Raw genomic sequence first — 13105 nt, 5'->3', positions numbered from 1 at the left:
ATATCTTGTGAATTATGAAGGAAAGCAAGTGTTGAAATTAGTGTATGGTCCACCTATTAATACAGCCCAGTAAACCACCCCAAACTTAGTAGGGTAAAACAGTGGCCCTCTTATATGCTGTTGGATGCTGTGCGTCAAGAATTCAGATGGGGCACAGCAGGGAAGACATATGGTTGGGGGTGACTTGGATGAGTGAATGCTGGAATCTTCTGGAAGCTTTATCATATGTCACATGTCAGGCTCCTGGGCTAGGATGATTCAAAGTGTGTGCTGAGTTGGGACTATTGACTAGAGGGCCTCATGTGGTTTGGGCTTCTCACAGATGGCTAGGACCTGAGGGAGAGTGTTGCAACAGGAAACATCCTGATAGAGAACCAAGAGGAAGCCTGCAGTAGCCTGGGAGATCAGACAGTGTCACTTCTGCGGAGCTCTATGAAGTCAAAGTCGGCACAAGCTCGCCCAGAGTGGGGGGTGGGGCATGAAGATTCCACCTTCTCAGCGGGAAGAGTGTCAAATAGTTTGTGACCATTTTAAACAGCCTCAATCTGATGGATTGTTTTCAGAAATGGTCACAATAATTTCTCCCCTTGTGTCTACACCCTTGGGTAGTCCTCTCTCTCAATGACTTAGAGTTTGGCCATGGGATTTATTTTGGTCCATCGAACAATTCATAAACATGGCACAACCAAAGACTTGAAAGTTGGTCATATATTGGAGCATGTCCTCTCATGCTCCTCTTGGGAATGCTCTCCTTACCACCATGTGAATGAACCTGGGCTAGGCTCCTGGATGGTGAGAGACCACATGGAGTGAACCACCAGACGTGAGGGTGAGGGCACCAGCTGCTAGCCGACCGCCAGCCTGTGAGCAAGCCCAGGAGAGATCAGCTGAGCTGGCTCAGACCAGAACTACAAAGCTGATGCTCAGATTCATGAACTGATAAATGGTATTGTTCTAAGCTGCTAAGTGTTGGGACAGTTTGTTATGCAGCAAAAACTAACTGATTCAGAGGTCGAATAGATAACCTACTTTCCTCCCCCCAGTTTGGCATCATGAGAAACAGGCACAGGAATCAAGCTGGAGGGGAAGCAGCTTTATTACTATGAGAAGCATGGTTGAAGAAAGTGGCTCTTGGTTTCTTGCCCATGCAGGTGTGCTGGGAGCCTGGCAGTTAGGCAGGCATTGACAGCATTAAGCAACCTCTGACCTCTCCTTGTGCGCAGTGCCCCAGTTCTCTTAGACTGCGCCGGTGAGCGGAGCTGATTGGGAATACGGCGTGGGGATCTAGAGGGCTGAACTGTATGTGCCTGTTCATTTCCCTGTCTCAGTCGCCCTACTCAGAGATGTCTTTCCTCCTGCCCAGGTGAGGAGTGAGTAAGGGGCTGAGAGAGGCAAGGGAGTTAGTCTAAGGAGAGCCTCCCACGAGGAATCAGTAGAGCAGGAGGAAACATCCACCCCGCTCACAGGGCAGATGGGGGATGGAGCGAATCTCTCGGAATTCCTCTTCTAGATTTCTTTTGAATTTATGATGCAATTGGCTCACGCTTTTATGTGCTGTGTCATGACATGTTTATATATATGACACATCCATGCCATTTGTAGGATATGGAATACAATTGTACTCTTTTAAATGATTTGAGATTTATAGCTTTGTTTTTCCTTTTATATCATATCTTTGATGTTATTGATGACAAGTTAGGAGCAAAACGGCCTGTTGGAACACTCCCTAAAGGAAACTCTGCACTGCTTTGTTTTCTGAGAATACATAGAGATTGAGGTAGCATTGGAGACTAGCCATACATGAGTCAGTTCACAACAGCTAGTGAATATTCATCAATAAACAGTGTCTGTTTTTAACCTGTCTTCTTTAGGATCGAAATTCACCAAAAACAAAGACAATGCACTGTCTAGTTTATAACACAGGGCTGGGCTTTCTTAGTGCTTCAGTATTTGGAGCGCTTTAATATTCAGAAGACAGAAATAATCCACCGTTGGTTGTGAAGTATCCATAGCAATAAAACAAATTTCAAAGAGCAGTTCTGTTACTCTGTAGCGGATGGCTTTGTATAAAAATTGATGCTTTCCTTCATCTCAATTTTACTTTGGTGGTTTTTCTATTACAAAAATATGTTTACTGTGAAAAAAGACTATTTGTTTGCCACGAAACAAGATTATATACAAATACAGAAGACATCAGATGTCAAATATGTCTAAATTAATTAGGATAGTATATCTAATAATATGATACTATGGCCTATATTTCATTAATTTTATTTCAGGGTTGGAGATGGAGTTTTAGATTCAGATATGTACATATATGAGTAAATTTTTAATTATTAGATAAACATTAAATTTGTTAGGAAGAAATCTGTTGTGAAAATACATATATATGCTATAGGTATATAAACAGATCCTAATAAAAAACAGTTGTTAAGTAGATAATAAGCCAACTTTTCCTGGTGTTTTAAAGCCCCAGTTAACGTTTCATGTGTAAACACCAGACGCCTTTTCACAGCTTCTCACGGAGCAGGTTCAGCTATCAATAGAGCTGATTTTATAACTTTAGGATACTGACTTTTGAGTAAGACTTGAAGCTAATTTCTTAAAAATTCCCATTTTTTTTGGTGGAGGTAAGGGAAAATTGTAATGTCATGGCATGCCAGGTGGTTCACATGTCTCAAGGCCAGTGACCTGCAGGTAGATGGAGCTCCATATGATGCCCAGGCTGAGAGAGAGCCCCGTGGCAACTGTTCACAGGTGCTCTGTCTGGTTCACCATAACACACATGTACAGTGAGTACTTTGTAAGAAGACCTTCACCCTGTCTTTTTTTTTTTTTTTTTAAGATTTTATTTATTTATTTGAGAGAGAGAGCACAAATGGGAAGGGGCAGAGGGAGAGGGAGAAGCAGACTCCCCGCTGAGCAGGGAGCCCAATGTGGGGCTCGATCCCAGGATGCTAGGATCATGACCTGAGCCGAAGACAGATGCTTAACCGACGGAGCCACCCAGGTACCCCCACCCCGTCTTTTTGACTTTGAAATTTGTTATTAGTGAAACTTCCTGATTGTCAGTCAGCCTTGAGGGTTTTGTTTTCTATTTCCAGAAAAAGTAGAGGGTTGACTTTGGAATGTATGCCCTAATACACGAGCAGACTTAAGCTCATAGTCCATTTTCCACTGAGACTACCATCAGTTGTGCTCACTAACACACCGGTTACTTAGATTGCAGGCCCATTGTTTTTGCTAAATGCAGCAGTGAAGGGGCATAAATTGATTGGAAAAGCCTAAAGGCTGCTCAAACACTTTTTCCATAATATTTATCTTTGAGCAACTGGAGAGGAGCACAGGATCTCTGGGGCTTGGTCAGAGTTGTGCATCATGGTGCTTCCGTTGTCATTCTGGTCTTCTCGGCAAAACTGAGACCAAGCTGATTATTCTTTAAGCCTTGGACTTGGACTGTTTTTGTTTTTGTTTTTGCTTTTTTCAGGAAGGGAGACAATACATAATATAAATTGGGCCAAACTATCTAATCTTTCATCTGTTATATTCTAAAGTAATGTCAAGTTTTTTTCTTCCCAACTGCTACTTACCTTGCTATTCCTCTGCCCGTTAAAAGACTTCCTTCTCTAGCAGGTGCAAACATGGACCTTTTGCTCCTTTCATGTCTTGTACTGTGGGGAGGTTGGCCTATGCTGTGCACAGGCACATGTCCCTGCCCTTGACTCGCTGGTAATTAGTCAAAACCAGGAAAGCCCCTGAATGACGGCCTGGTTGGGTAATAGTCAGGAGCAGTGGCATGGTGGGGTAGGTGGGAAAGTTCTGATTCCAGAGTTTCTCTGTCCCCCTCTGTTGGTTTTCCCCTTTAGGATGGCTTAATAGGTTTATCTCCTCCCTTAAAACTCTAGTTGGTATCAAATTTAATATGAACTTAAATTTATATTTTGAGAGGGAAATGTATCTGCATTGGAATACACAGAGACTTATACTCTCTTCTCTACTAAATACTTGGCATATCCTGCACTCTTCTTTACTAAATCTTGTTAGCAGAGGCTCAGTCAGTGGTGGCAGAAGTGTGTAAAGCCCAAGGGAAGGCTGAGCCAGTGTTTGCTTTGACTAATTCAGGGGAACATTCAGTAAATTAAAATGGTCAAGTGGCAAGTCTTTATATGTTCTGTACTTTGAGTAATTATTTGATATGGCTTCGTACTCTTAGATTATGTTGGTGCATGCCCATTAAAAATGAATAGGGAATGGTTTTAAGCATTAGTAAATTATTTTGGGGCAGGCCTTTTCCCTGATTACTTTTCTACCTGAAAGCTTGTAACATACGAGAAAAGTCATAAAGGCATGGGAGGCTCTAGAGTAATAGACTAAGCATTTTAGGTGCTAAAACCTTCAACTGCCTTTAATAAAAGTTTTCTCATTTTGTGATTGAGTTGCTTAGGTGAAATCAGTGTTTATGGATTTTGCATTCTTTTTGCTGGAAAATTACAAACAGTGTAAGCATGATATCTTAGTCACCTAAAGCTTTGAATTCTGGCTCTGTCACTTGGTAACAATGTGATATGAGCCTTGTTTTCCCATCTAGAAAATAGGGATTATAAAACCAACCTCAGGGAAGGTGTTTGGGGCCGAATATGATAAAGAATGAAAAGCACCAAATGCATAGCAGAAGGTCAGTGAAAGTTCCTTTCCTCCTTCCCCTCTGCACCTTTCCTTTTAAACACATCATATTATGCTTCACATTTGAATGTGATAGTAATCACTGATCATATCAGCATGTGTGGTTCAAGAAGTACATTGGCCAGCATTCCTTTCCACACTGTGCACATAGGAATATTCTTCTTTAACCTGGTGGCTGCTGTCTGCTGAATCTTCTAGCCATCGCTGTTTCAGACTCTCCACTTTCTGTGAGCATTTGTCCAAAAAGTGCCAGACCAGAGTCTGGCCGGTGGGAGGCTCTTGCGCAGGGTGGCTCTGTCATGCTTTGAGGGCATTATTGAATGTCTTGAAGTACCACAGTTGGCTTGTTGGAATGTCATTGGATAAGTGCCATCGAACAATTGTCATCATGATTAAGGTGCCCCTGTGAAATGAGAGAACTGTGTGGCAGAACTCCCAATGCTATGGGAAGAGCCTGGGGGTTTGTGGGCTTTGACCCCAAATGCATGGTCATTCTGCCTTCCTCACCCCCATTTCCTGCTCTCTCTTGAGGAACTAGGCATCCCACCTTGGGAAGAACTGCTGCTGTTGATTTGGGTGGTGGGAGTTGTCAGAGCGTGTGTGACTCTTGTAGGCCACGAAGGAGAAGGTCTTCATATTTGCAGTTGGTGCTGGGTGCGTTTCCAGATTGTTCCCGTCACGTAGTGAGTGAGCATTAAGTGAGCTGACTGAAGGAATTGTACATGAACTTATTAAGTGAACTCTAGCATTTGTTTATATTTTTCATGTAGTTGAGTTACTTCCTTCTAGACTTGAGGAATTTCCTCTAAAGATTAGCTTCCCAATGAAGAATCTGCCCATGCTCTGTGGATTTTTTCTTCTAAAACTGTGCCTGTACCCCTAGAGCCCCATAGGATCTTGGTCACATGCTAATAAGTACAATCATACTGCATTTTTATCTTACCTTCTTATTCTGCCTTCTGCTTTGTATGTCAGTATTTACTTACAAACCGAAACATGCAGTCCTTAGAGATGATGAATAGTACACGGTTCCTTCTTTTCAAAATTTTGTTTCACTCATGCTTTTTGATTTCTGTTTTCTTTTTTTTTGCTAAATATGAAGTCTTCATTATTTCTGTGTATGATTTGAGGGCATTGGCAGTCATCCAAATGAAATGAGAGGCGGAGATGAAAATTAAAACTCTAGAGCATCCTGTTCTTATCATTTTTGAATTTACATATTTTTGTTCTCATTTTTAATTTTATGTGTCCTTGCAACCCATCTCTTCATTCTTACAAATGACCTCCGGTATCGGGAGGCCCCTAGGACTTCTCATTTCATCAAATCTGCACTCTTTAACTCTCCCTAAGCTCCTCTTTACATGCTAGTGTGGATTCTAGAAACACACATTGAGAAGTTCAGTGACCATTCCCAGAGAAATTGCACATCTTCTCTCCCTCATTCCTTTGATAATGTTTAGATTTCAACCTGATTAGAAATCAAATGTGTCTGTTCTCTAGAGTTAATAATAGGGTCACTGATTGAGAATTTTACAACTAAGTTTGGCTTTTGCCCACAGGATCCAGACCCTCTTTATATCACTTTTATATCGGCAGGACCTCAGGTGGAATATCTCTGCCATTGTACTTTGGCATCTCTTGTATATTGCCACAATGGCTCTTTTCTGGTTGGTTGGCTTCTTTCTCCCTCTCTTTTTCCCCTCCCTTCCTTCCTTTCTTCAGTTTTGGATGAAAGTTTGAAAACTTGATAAGACATCAAATTATTGGATGAAAAAGTATCTGGAACCAAGGAAAGTATGCTGCCAAATAACAACACCAAATTCCATGAGATGAAAATCACCTTTCATTCTCTAAGACTTTGAAATGTCCAGAAAATGTGCTTCCATTATCCCAGGTGGCAGGGTGTGTGGATATGATGAGGTGGGGCTTGCATTATATCTGATGGCCTGATTTCAAATCCTACTTAAACTCTTGGACTTTTTTTTCATCTGTTAAATAATATTTGATAAAATGGCTGTGAGGTTTCAATGAGATAATGAGATATAAAGCACTTAGCACATAATAAGATCTCAGAAACACTAACTTTATAATTATTAAGTGGATTCATAACTGAATGGCTGAATTCCATTGCTTAGCTTTGTAATGCTGTGTTTTGAAGAACTTAATGTCCTCACATATTACATAAAACCAAGAGAACCTTAATATACAAACTGTATCGTTTCTTTAATCAGCTCGTTGAATGTATTGTTGAACTTATTTTGCATATTCACTGTTGTTTGACAAGAACCTGGTTTGTTTAACTTGGTGATTTTAGTTGGAGCTGGGCTTCTTCCTGAAGGAAGAACGGAAAATTTAGCTTCTATTATTATTTCATTAATACAAAACAGAAAGTGAAAAAGAAAGTGGGGGGTGGAAAAGAAGAACTATGCTGGATTTGAAAGCAAAATTAACAATATACGATGATTTAACTCTTCTCCTCTTTAGATCTTTTAGAGAAGTCTCGAGTTGTGAAGCAACCAAGAGGTGAAAGAAACTTCCATGTGTTCTATCAGCTGCTCTCTGGTGCCTCTGAAGAGCTCCTCAGTAAGTCCCTGTGTCTGCGCTTTAATTTTTAGTGTCACAGCATTTCCAAAGCATTCTTTTTCATGTTCTTAAAATTTTTCCATGCCTGTGGTTGAAGTGAAGAGCATGGTCTGTTTGCTTCTGTCATCCTGCCCCACTATTTGCTTGCTCTATATCCCTGTGCCTCATCAGATGCTGTGCACAGGTCTCAGATGGCTAACTCAAAGAGCTAACTAAATATTAGGGAGGTGAGGGGGAGGGAATCATAAATTTAAACAATGAAATGGAAGTATATGATTATTCCACTCAGGAAGAAGAAATTAGCAGGGAGCAGTAGATTAAAAAAAAAATTGCTCAGTGAAAATTAAACATAGTGGGAAAACATTTGTAATTGAGAAAAGAGTTAAAAATCTGATCTTTGGCTATTTTAGGGAATTAATATAAGTATCCAATAATAGTATCCAATAGTATCCAATAAGCTAAGTGATGAAATTTTTTTTTTTTAAAGATTTTATTTATTTATTCGAGAGAGAGAGAATGAGAGATAGAGAACACGAGAGGGAAGAGGGTCAGAGGGAGAAGCAGACTCCCTGCTGAGCAAGGAGCCCGATGTGGGACTCGATCCCAGGACTCCAGGATCATGACCTGAGCCGAAGGCAGTCGCTTAACCAACTGAGCCACCCAGGCGCCCAAAGTGATGAAATTTTTGAACAAATAGTCCAAATGGGAACTATGGGAAGTAAATGACATTTGGGGAAGAATTATCCTCACTAATAATCAGCAAGCGTAAACCAAAAGTGCTGATACGTTCGCTGTACATATATTGGCAGAAGTCATGAAAAAGGACAAACCTGGCAGAGTTATCGGGCCCTGGTCTGCTTAGAGCTTGTGGGTGTCACTTCAAAGTGAGGGCTTCTTCCTGGGGACTAGTTAGCAATCCAGAATAAGTCATGAAATGATCAGAGCCCACTGCTCAGGCGCACCATTTTTTTGGACTAGATCCCAATGAAGTAATTCAAAAGAATCCAAAGAGCACTTTGTATGAAGACCTTTATCACTGCTCTTGTGTCCAATGGCATGGGAATCACTCGGCAGACCTCATATGTTATAATGAAATAGTGCTTTGAAGATGGTTAAGTTATAAAAATATGGAAGGGACCTTACTATGAATAAATGTAAAAAAAAAAGCAGTTTGAAATATGTACAACAGTGGTGTAAAGATAGATTTTAGAAAAATGCTATTAGTATTTGGGTATCAGTTTTTGTTCTGTTGATTGAGTCCCTAATATGGAAGTCATTTTATCTGGAGGCTTTAAGGAATGAGGTATTAAAGGTGCTTAGATTTATTGAAGTAACTTACCAACTTGTATGCGTGATTCAATAGATAAACTTACACTCGAGCGGGATTTCAGCAGATATAACTACCTAAGTTTGGACTCTGCCAAAGTTAATGGAGTGGACGACGCAGCAAATTTCAGAACTGTCAGGGTAAGCAAGATACAATCCTTTCATTATTCTTTAAAATGGGCAACACTGTATATTGCTCATTTGGAATTGATAACAATTCTGAGTTTTCTCAGAGGTCTAACTCATGCACCCTAAGGTTTTAGAATTATACAAGAATTTCTTGTATTCTTATTAAAATTATACAATATTGTGAAGGCCCATGCTTTCCTAGAGCATGCGATTTTACTATTTATCAAAAGGAGCTTTCTTATTCTATTATCCTGACTCTTTTAATGCTGTATTTAAATCACATATTTTCATGGCGATAGCTTAGTAGTTAATGTCCAACTATGAAAACTGCCCTAGGAAAGCATTAAATCAAAACTGTTTTTGAGACAGAAAGTCATGTTTTTATATTTTTCCACAAAAAATATGTAAGCCAGAATGATTGGCATTTCATGCTCATTAGAAAATAGATTTTTTTTTTTTTTAGATTTTATTTATTCATTTGTGAGAGAGACAGAGAGAGAACGAGCAGAGGGAGAGGCAGAGGGAGAGGGAGAAGCAGACTCCCTGCTGAGCAAGGAGCCCGATGTGGGACTCGATCCCAGGACCCTGGGATCATGACCTGAGCCGAAGGCAGTTGCTTAACCATCTGAGCCACCCAGGCGCCCGAAAATAGATTTTTTTAAACACTATCCTAACTTTGAAAATTACTCCTAGTAGGACATGCTATAGTAACTACTTTACTTCCGAATGGGACAGCTGTGGTGGTGAGGAGGTGGGGCAGGAGGTCAGATCAGCTGAAACAGGACTGACATCAGTTCATCTTCAAGGCTGAGTGAAAATGACATGGTGTTCTTTTCCTGCTCTATTATTATATATGTTTGAAATTTTCCATGAGAAAAAACGCACATGACTCCCATCACTAGGTAGCCTCATCACAAACAAATAAAAAAAAACAAAAAAGCTGGGCTAGTCTCAAAAAGAAAGTATTTCCCTGAGTATGTAATTTGTTAAAACTCTGTAAACATCCCCGTATGGGAAGCCTGTTGATTTTTGGACATTATTTAAGAGTTCGGTTCAAGTCCAGTTCTGTAATGCCTTGCCTGGCAAATCATCAGCACTCAATAAAAGTTTATGACTGATGGAATGTTCCTTGTTACCTGTAATGCCTTGGGTCAGGCACTTCACCTTTGCAAATCAGTTTTTCTCAGGTGAAATAAACGAGGAGGGTTTTATGTAGGAGGTTATAAAGAGCTTTTTGTTTGGTTTTCTTTCTAGCATCAGAACCCAGTATAAAAAAAGATACATGTACACACACACACACACACACACACACACACACACTCACTCACACTGAACTGCTGCAGATGAAGTGGGTTAGAACTCAAGGCCCGACTCTCAGCCTCCTTTTCCTCCATTTTCCTCTTTGTACTCCTGCACCCCCTTGCCACGGCGTGCCAAGTGCCCTGGGGATCCTTGAATCACAGCATGAAACCACTGAACAAGTTAGAGCCCCACACTGGTGCTGCATCAGGTCTGTTAATAGGTTTGCCTTTCGGAGAGCTTATTCTCCGACACTTGGTCTTTTCATTTTTTTTTTTTCCCAGAAACGAATCTGTTATCAGATTTAGTAAAAAAAAAAAATTAATAATAATAATAATAAAAGAATGGCAGAATGAAAACAGCTGTTCCCCCCGCCCCCTGCAGAACGCCATGCAGATTGTGGGTTTTATGGATCATGAAGCCGAGTCTGTCTTGGAGGTGGTGGCTGCTGTGTTGAAACTGGGGAACATTGAGTTCAAGCCCGAATCTCGAGTGAATGGTTTAGATGAAAGCAAAATCAAAGACAAAAATGGTAAGTCGGTGGAGACTCATCCTTGTTTAGCAAACTTGCTTTGAACTTCTGCCCAATTTTTAATCTAGAAAGTAAAACTTTTGCTTTTCATGGGTTCGAAAACACTTTCCAGTGAAACTGAACAGAAACATAATTAGAGCTGAGTGTTAAGTCTTTCGAGTTATACATTTTCTACTGTTTGATTTGAATGTGATTTAGAAGGAACGCTGTAGGCCTTGAAAATGATTTTTAGCAGCACACAGGCAGTCACTTTTTGTGTCCATCCCCCCTACAGAGTTAAAGGAAATCTGTGAGTTGACCGGCATTGATCAGTCAGTTCTAGAACGAGCATTCAGTTTCCGAACGGTGGAGGCCAAACAGGAGAAGGTTTCAACTACACTGAATGTGGCTCAGGTGGGTGAAACATAATGCCCAGAAGTGAGTTTTTAAAAAGTCTGTGATATTTCTATTTAAGTGGGAACAAAAATTTTATTTTGCAGGTTATTATATGAACTGTCATACGGTTGCAGGCATCGTTCTGAGCACTCGGGGCAGAGCAGCAAACTAAGCAGATAAGGATCCCTGCCCTCGTGGAGCTTAAACTTTTGGCAAGAGGAGGAGTCCAACAATAGCCAGTAGACCTAGTCAGTAAATCAATTTATATAGCAAGCTAGCAGCAGACAAAGAGAAAAACTAGAGCAGCGGAAGGGAGACCCACAGTGCTGGGGCAGGGAAGTCAGGTCTGAGTGAGCAGGGAAATGACACCAGTGGCGTGACCTGCCTTGTATTGCAAAGGGTCCTTCTGGCTGCAGTGTGGCGAGCAGAGTGGGGGGTGGGGAGGGGCATAAGCAGGGTGTCTTAGTTTGGGCTGCTGTAACAGGATACCATAGTCTGGGTGACTTAAACAAGAAACCCCGTTTATTTCTCATAGTTCTGGAGGCTAAAAGTCTGAGATCAGGGAGCCAGCACGGTTGCATTCTCAGTGAGGGCCATCTTCCTGGTAGACAGACAGCCACCTTCTTGCTGTATCCTCTTCACAGAGCAGGGGGTGGAGAAAGGGAGAATGCATGCGGGTGTTGTCAACCCCTTATAAGGAACATTGATCCCATCATGGGAGCTCTCCCCTCATGACGTCATCTGACATCTAAACCTAACTCTGTCCTAAAGGCTTCCCCTCCAAATACCATCTCACTGGGGATTAGGACTTCTACGTGGAATTTAGGGTGGGGTGGAGGGACTACACATACTTTCAGTTCATGGCACTGGGGAGCTGTAAGAAATGTGTGCTAAGCTAGAAATGATGGTGGCTGAACCAGGTCATAGCTGTAGAGTGAGAAGCGGTCACCTCTGGGTATCTTTTGAAGGTAGAGGCCACAGGACGTGCTGCTGGCTTGATAGGCAGTATGAGAGAAAGAGAAGAGTCAAGGATGACTCCCAACACTTTCCCCCTAAGCAACGGGGAAAATAGAATTGCCCTTCACAGATTTGGAGAACACGGTGGGAGAAGCCAGTGTGTGGTCAGATGGCCAAATTGGCCTCCCTCCTTCTTGTCTACTGTCCATCTGAAGCCAGTGAAGTCTTTCTAAGACACAAGTCTGAGTTGCTTATTTCCTCTCTCTTTTGGTTCAAGTTAAGTGGATGAAGGGATGGATGGATGTGTGTTTGGATGTTATATACCCAGGCAGCTTCTGGAACCCTTTCCAATATAAACCCTTTGTTCTATGGCTTAGACATTTTCCAACCAGTCAGTGCTGATCTGGGCTGGAATTAAAGGACTAATTCGGGACTGTTCCCACAGAGCCCTACTTTATTCTCCCCCCATAGTCCAACTGTGTTCTCCCCCTCTTTGTAAGTGGCTTTAAGCATCTGTAAGACAGTGGGTGGATTTACTCTTTCTCTTGGCTGCTCTGAACTAGGCTCTGCTACTGACCCAGGGATGCCTGTGTGTCTGTAGCTTTCTTTCAGTGTTGATTTCTTATTTTAGGTGATCTGTTTTGACTATGAAAAATACTATAACTTTGTGTATATGTGAATTTTCTAGCTATAACTGTTGTGTGTCCTTCTTCCTAAATTACTACTTCTGCTGTCCTGTCTTTCCAGGGCAATCTTAGTCAGATGGTGAGCGACTGACTTAATCAAGAAAAATTCATTGAGCCTGCTCAGCACAGGCCCCCATGTAGGCCATTAGCAGGGGCATAAGGGATGAAAGACGTCATGGAGAAGAAGTCTTGAAGGATTTAGGTGTACAAAGAATGGGCAAAAGCGCATTTCAAAAAGAAAACAGTGAGAAAAGGAGTCCACATCTTGGGGAGGGTTGGTCGGGCTTGGCTGTAGCTTTAGGCTTGTGAAATGGATTCAGAGAAATGGGGCTGGAAAGGTTAAGTGTGGAGGCGGTTCTCAAACTTGAGTGCACATCAGGACCCCTTGGAGGGTTTGCCAAACCCGGTTTGCAGGCCGTGCCTCTGGAGCGTTGGGTTCAGTAGGTCTGCGGTAGGACTGAAGAATGTGCACGTCTCACAAGGTCGGTGTGCTGCTGGTCCAGGGACCACATTTTGAGAACCACTGTATTGAAGG

At 41.7% G+C, this 13105-nt stretch overlaps 1 protein-coding gene across 5 annotated transcripts in view; it reads left to right on the top strand.

The window, feature by feature from the left end:
* Positions 1 to 13105, top strand: part of MYO1B (myosin IB) — a 179622-nt gene that overhangs the window by 117268 nt on the left and 49249 nt on the right. For all 5 annotated transcript variants that reach the window (XM_025848374.2, XM_073881058.1, XM_025848392.2 and 2 more), the window contains exons 8-11: positions 7168 to 7266; positions 8630 to 8733; positions 10405 to 10552; positions 10827 to 10945. In XM_025848374.2, the coding sequence (XP_025704159.1) occupies positions 7168 to 7266; positions 8630 to 8733; positions 10405 to 10552; positions 10827 to 10945 (470 nt within the window). The remainder of the gene's footprint in view (positions 1 to 7167; positions 7267 to 8629; positions 8734 to 10404; positions 10553 to 10826; positions 10946 to 13105) is intronic.

Source organism: Callorhinus ursinus, unplaced genomic scaffold (genome assembly GCF_003265705.2).
Source record: "Callorhinus ursinus isolate GAN/ISIS: 27379988/994484 unplaced genomic scaffold, GSC_fseal_2.0 scaffold2, whole genome shotgun sequence".
NCBI classification, from domain to species: Eukaryota; Metazoa; Chordata; class Mammalia; order Carnivora; family Otariidae; genus Callorhinus; species Callorhinus ursinus.
This window is presented reverse-complemented; position numbering and strand designations above follow the sequence as displayed.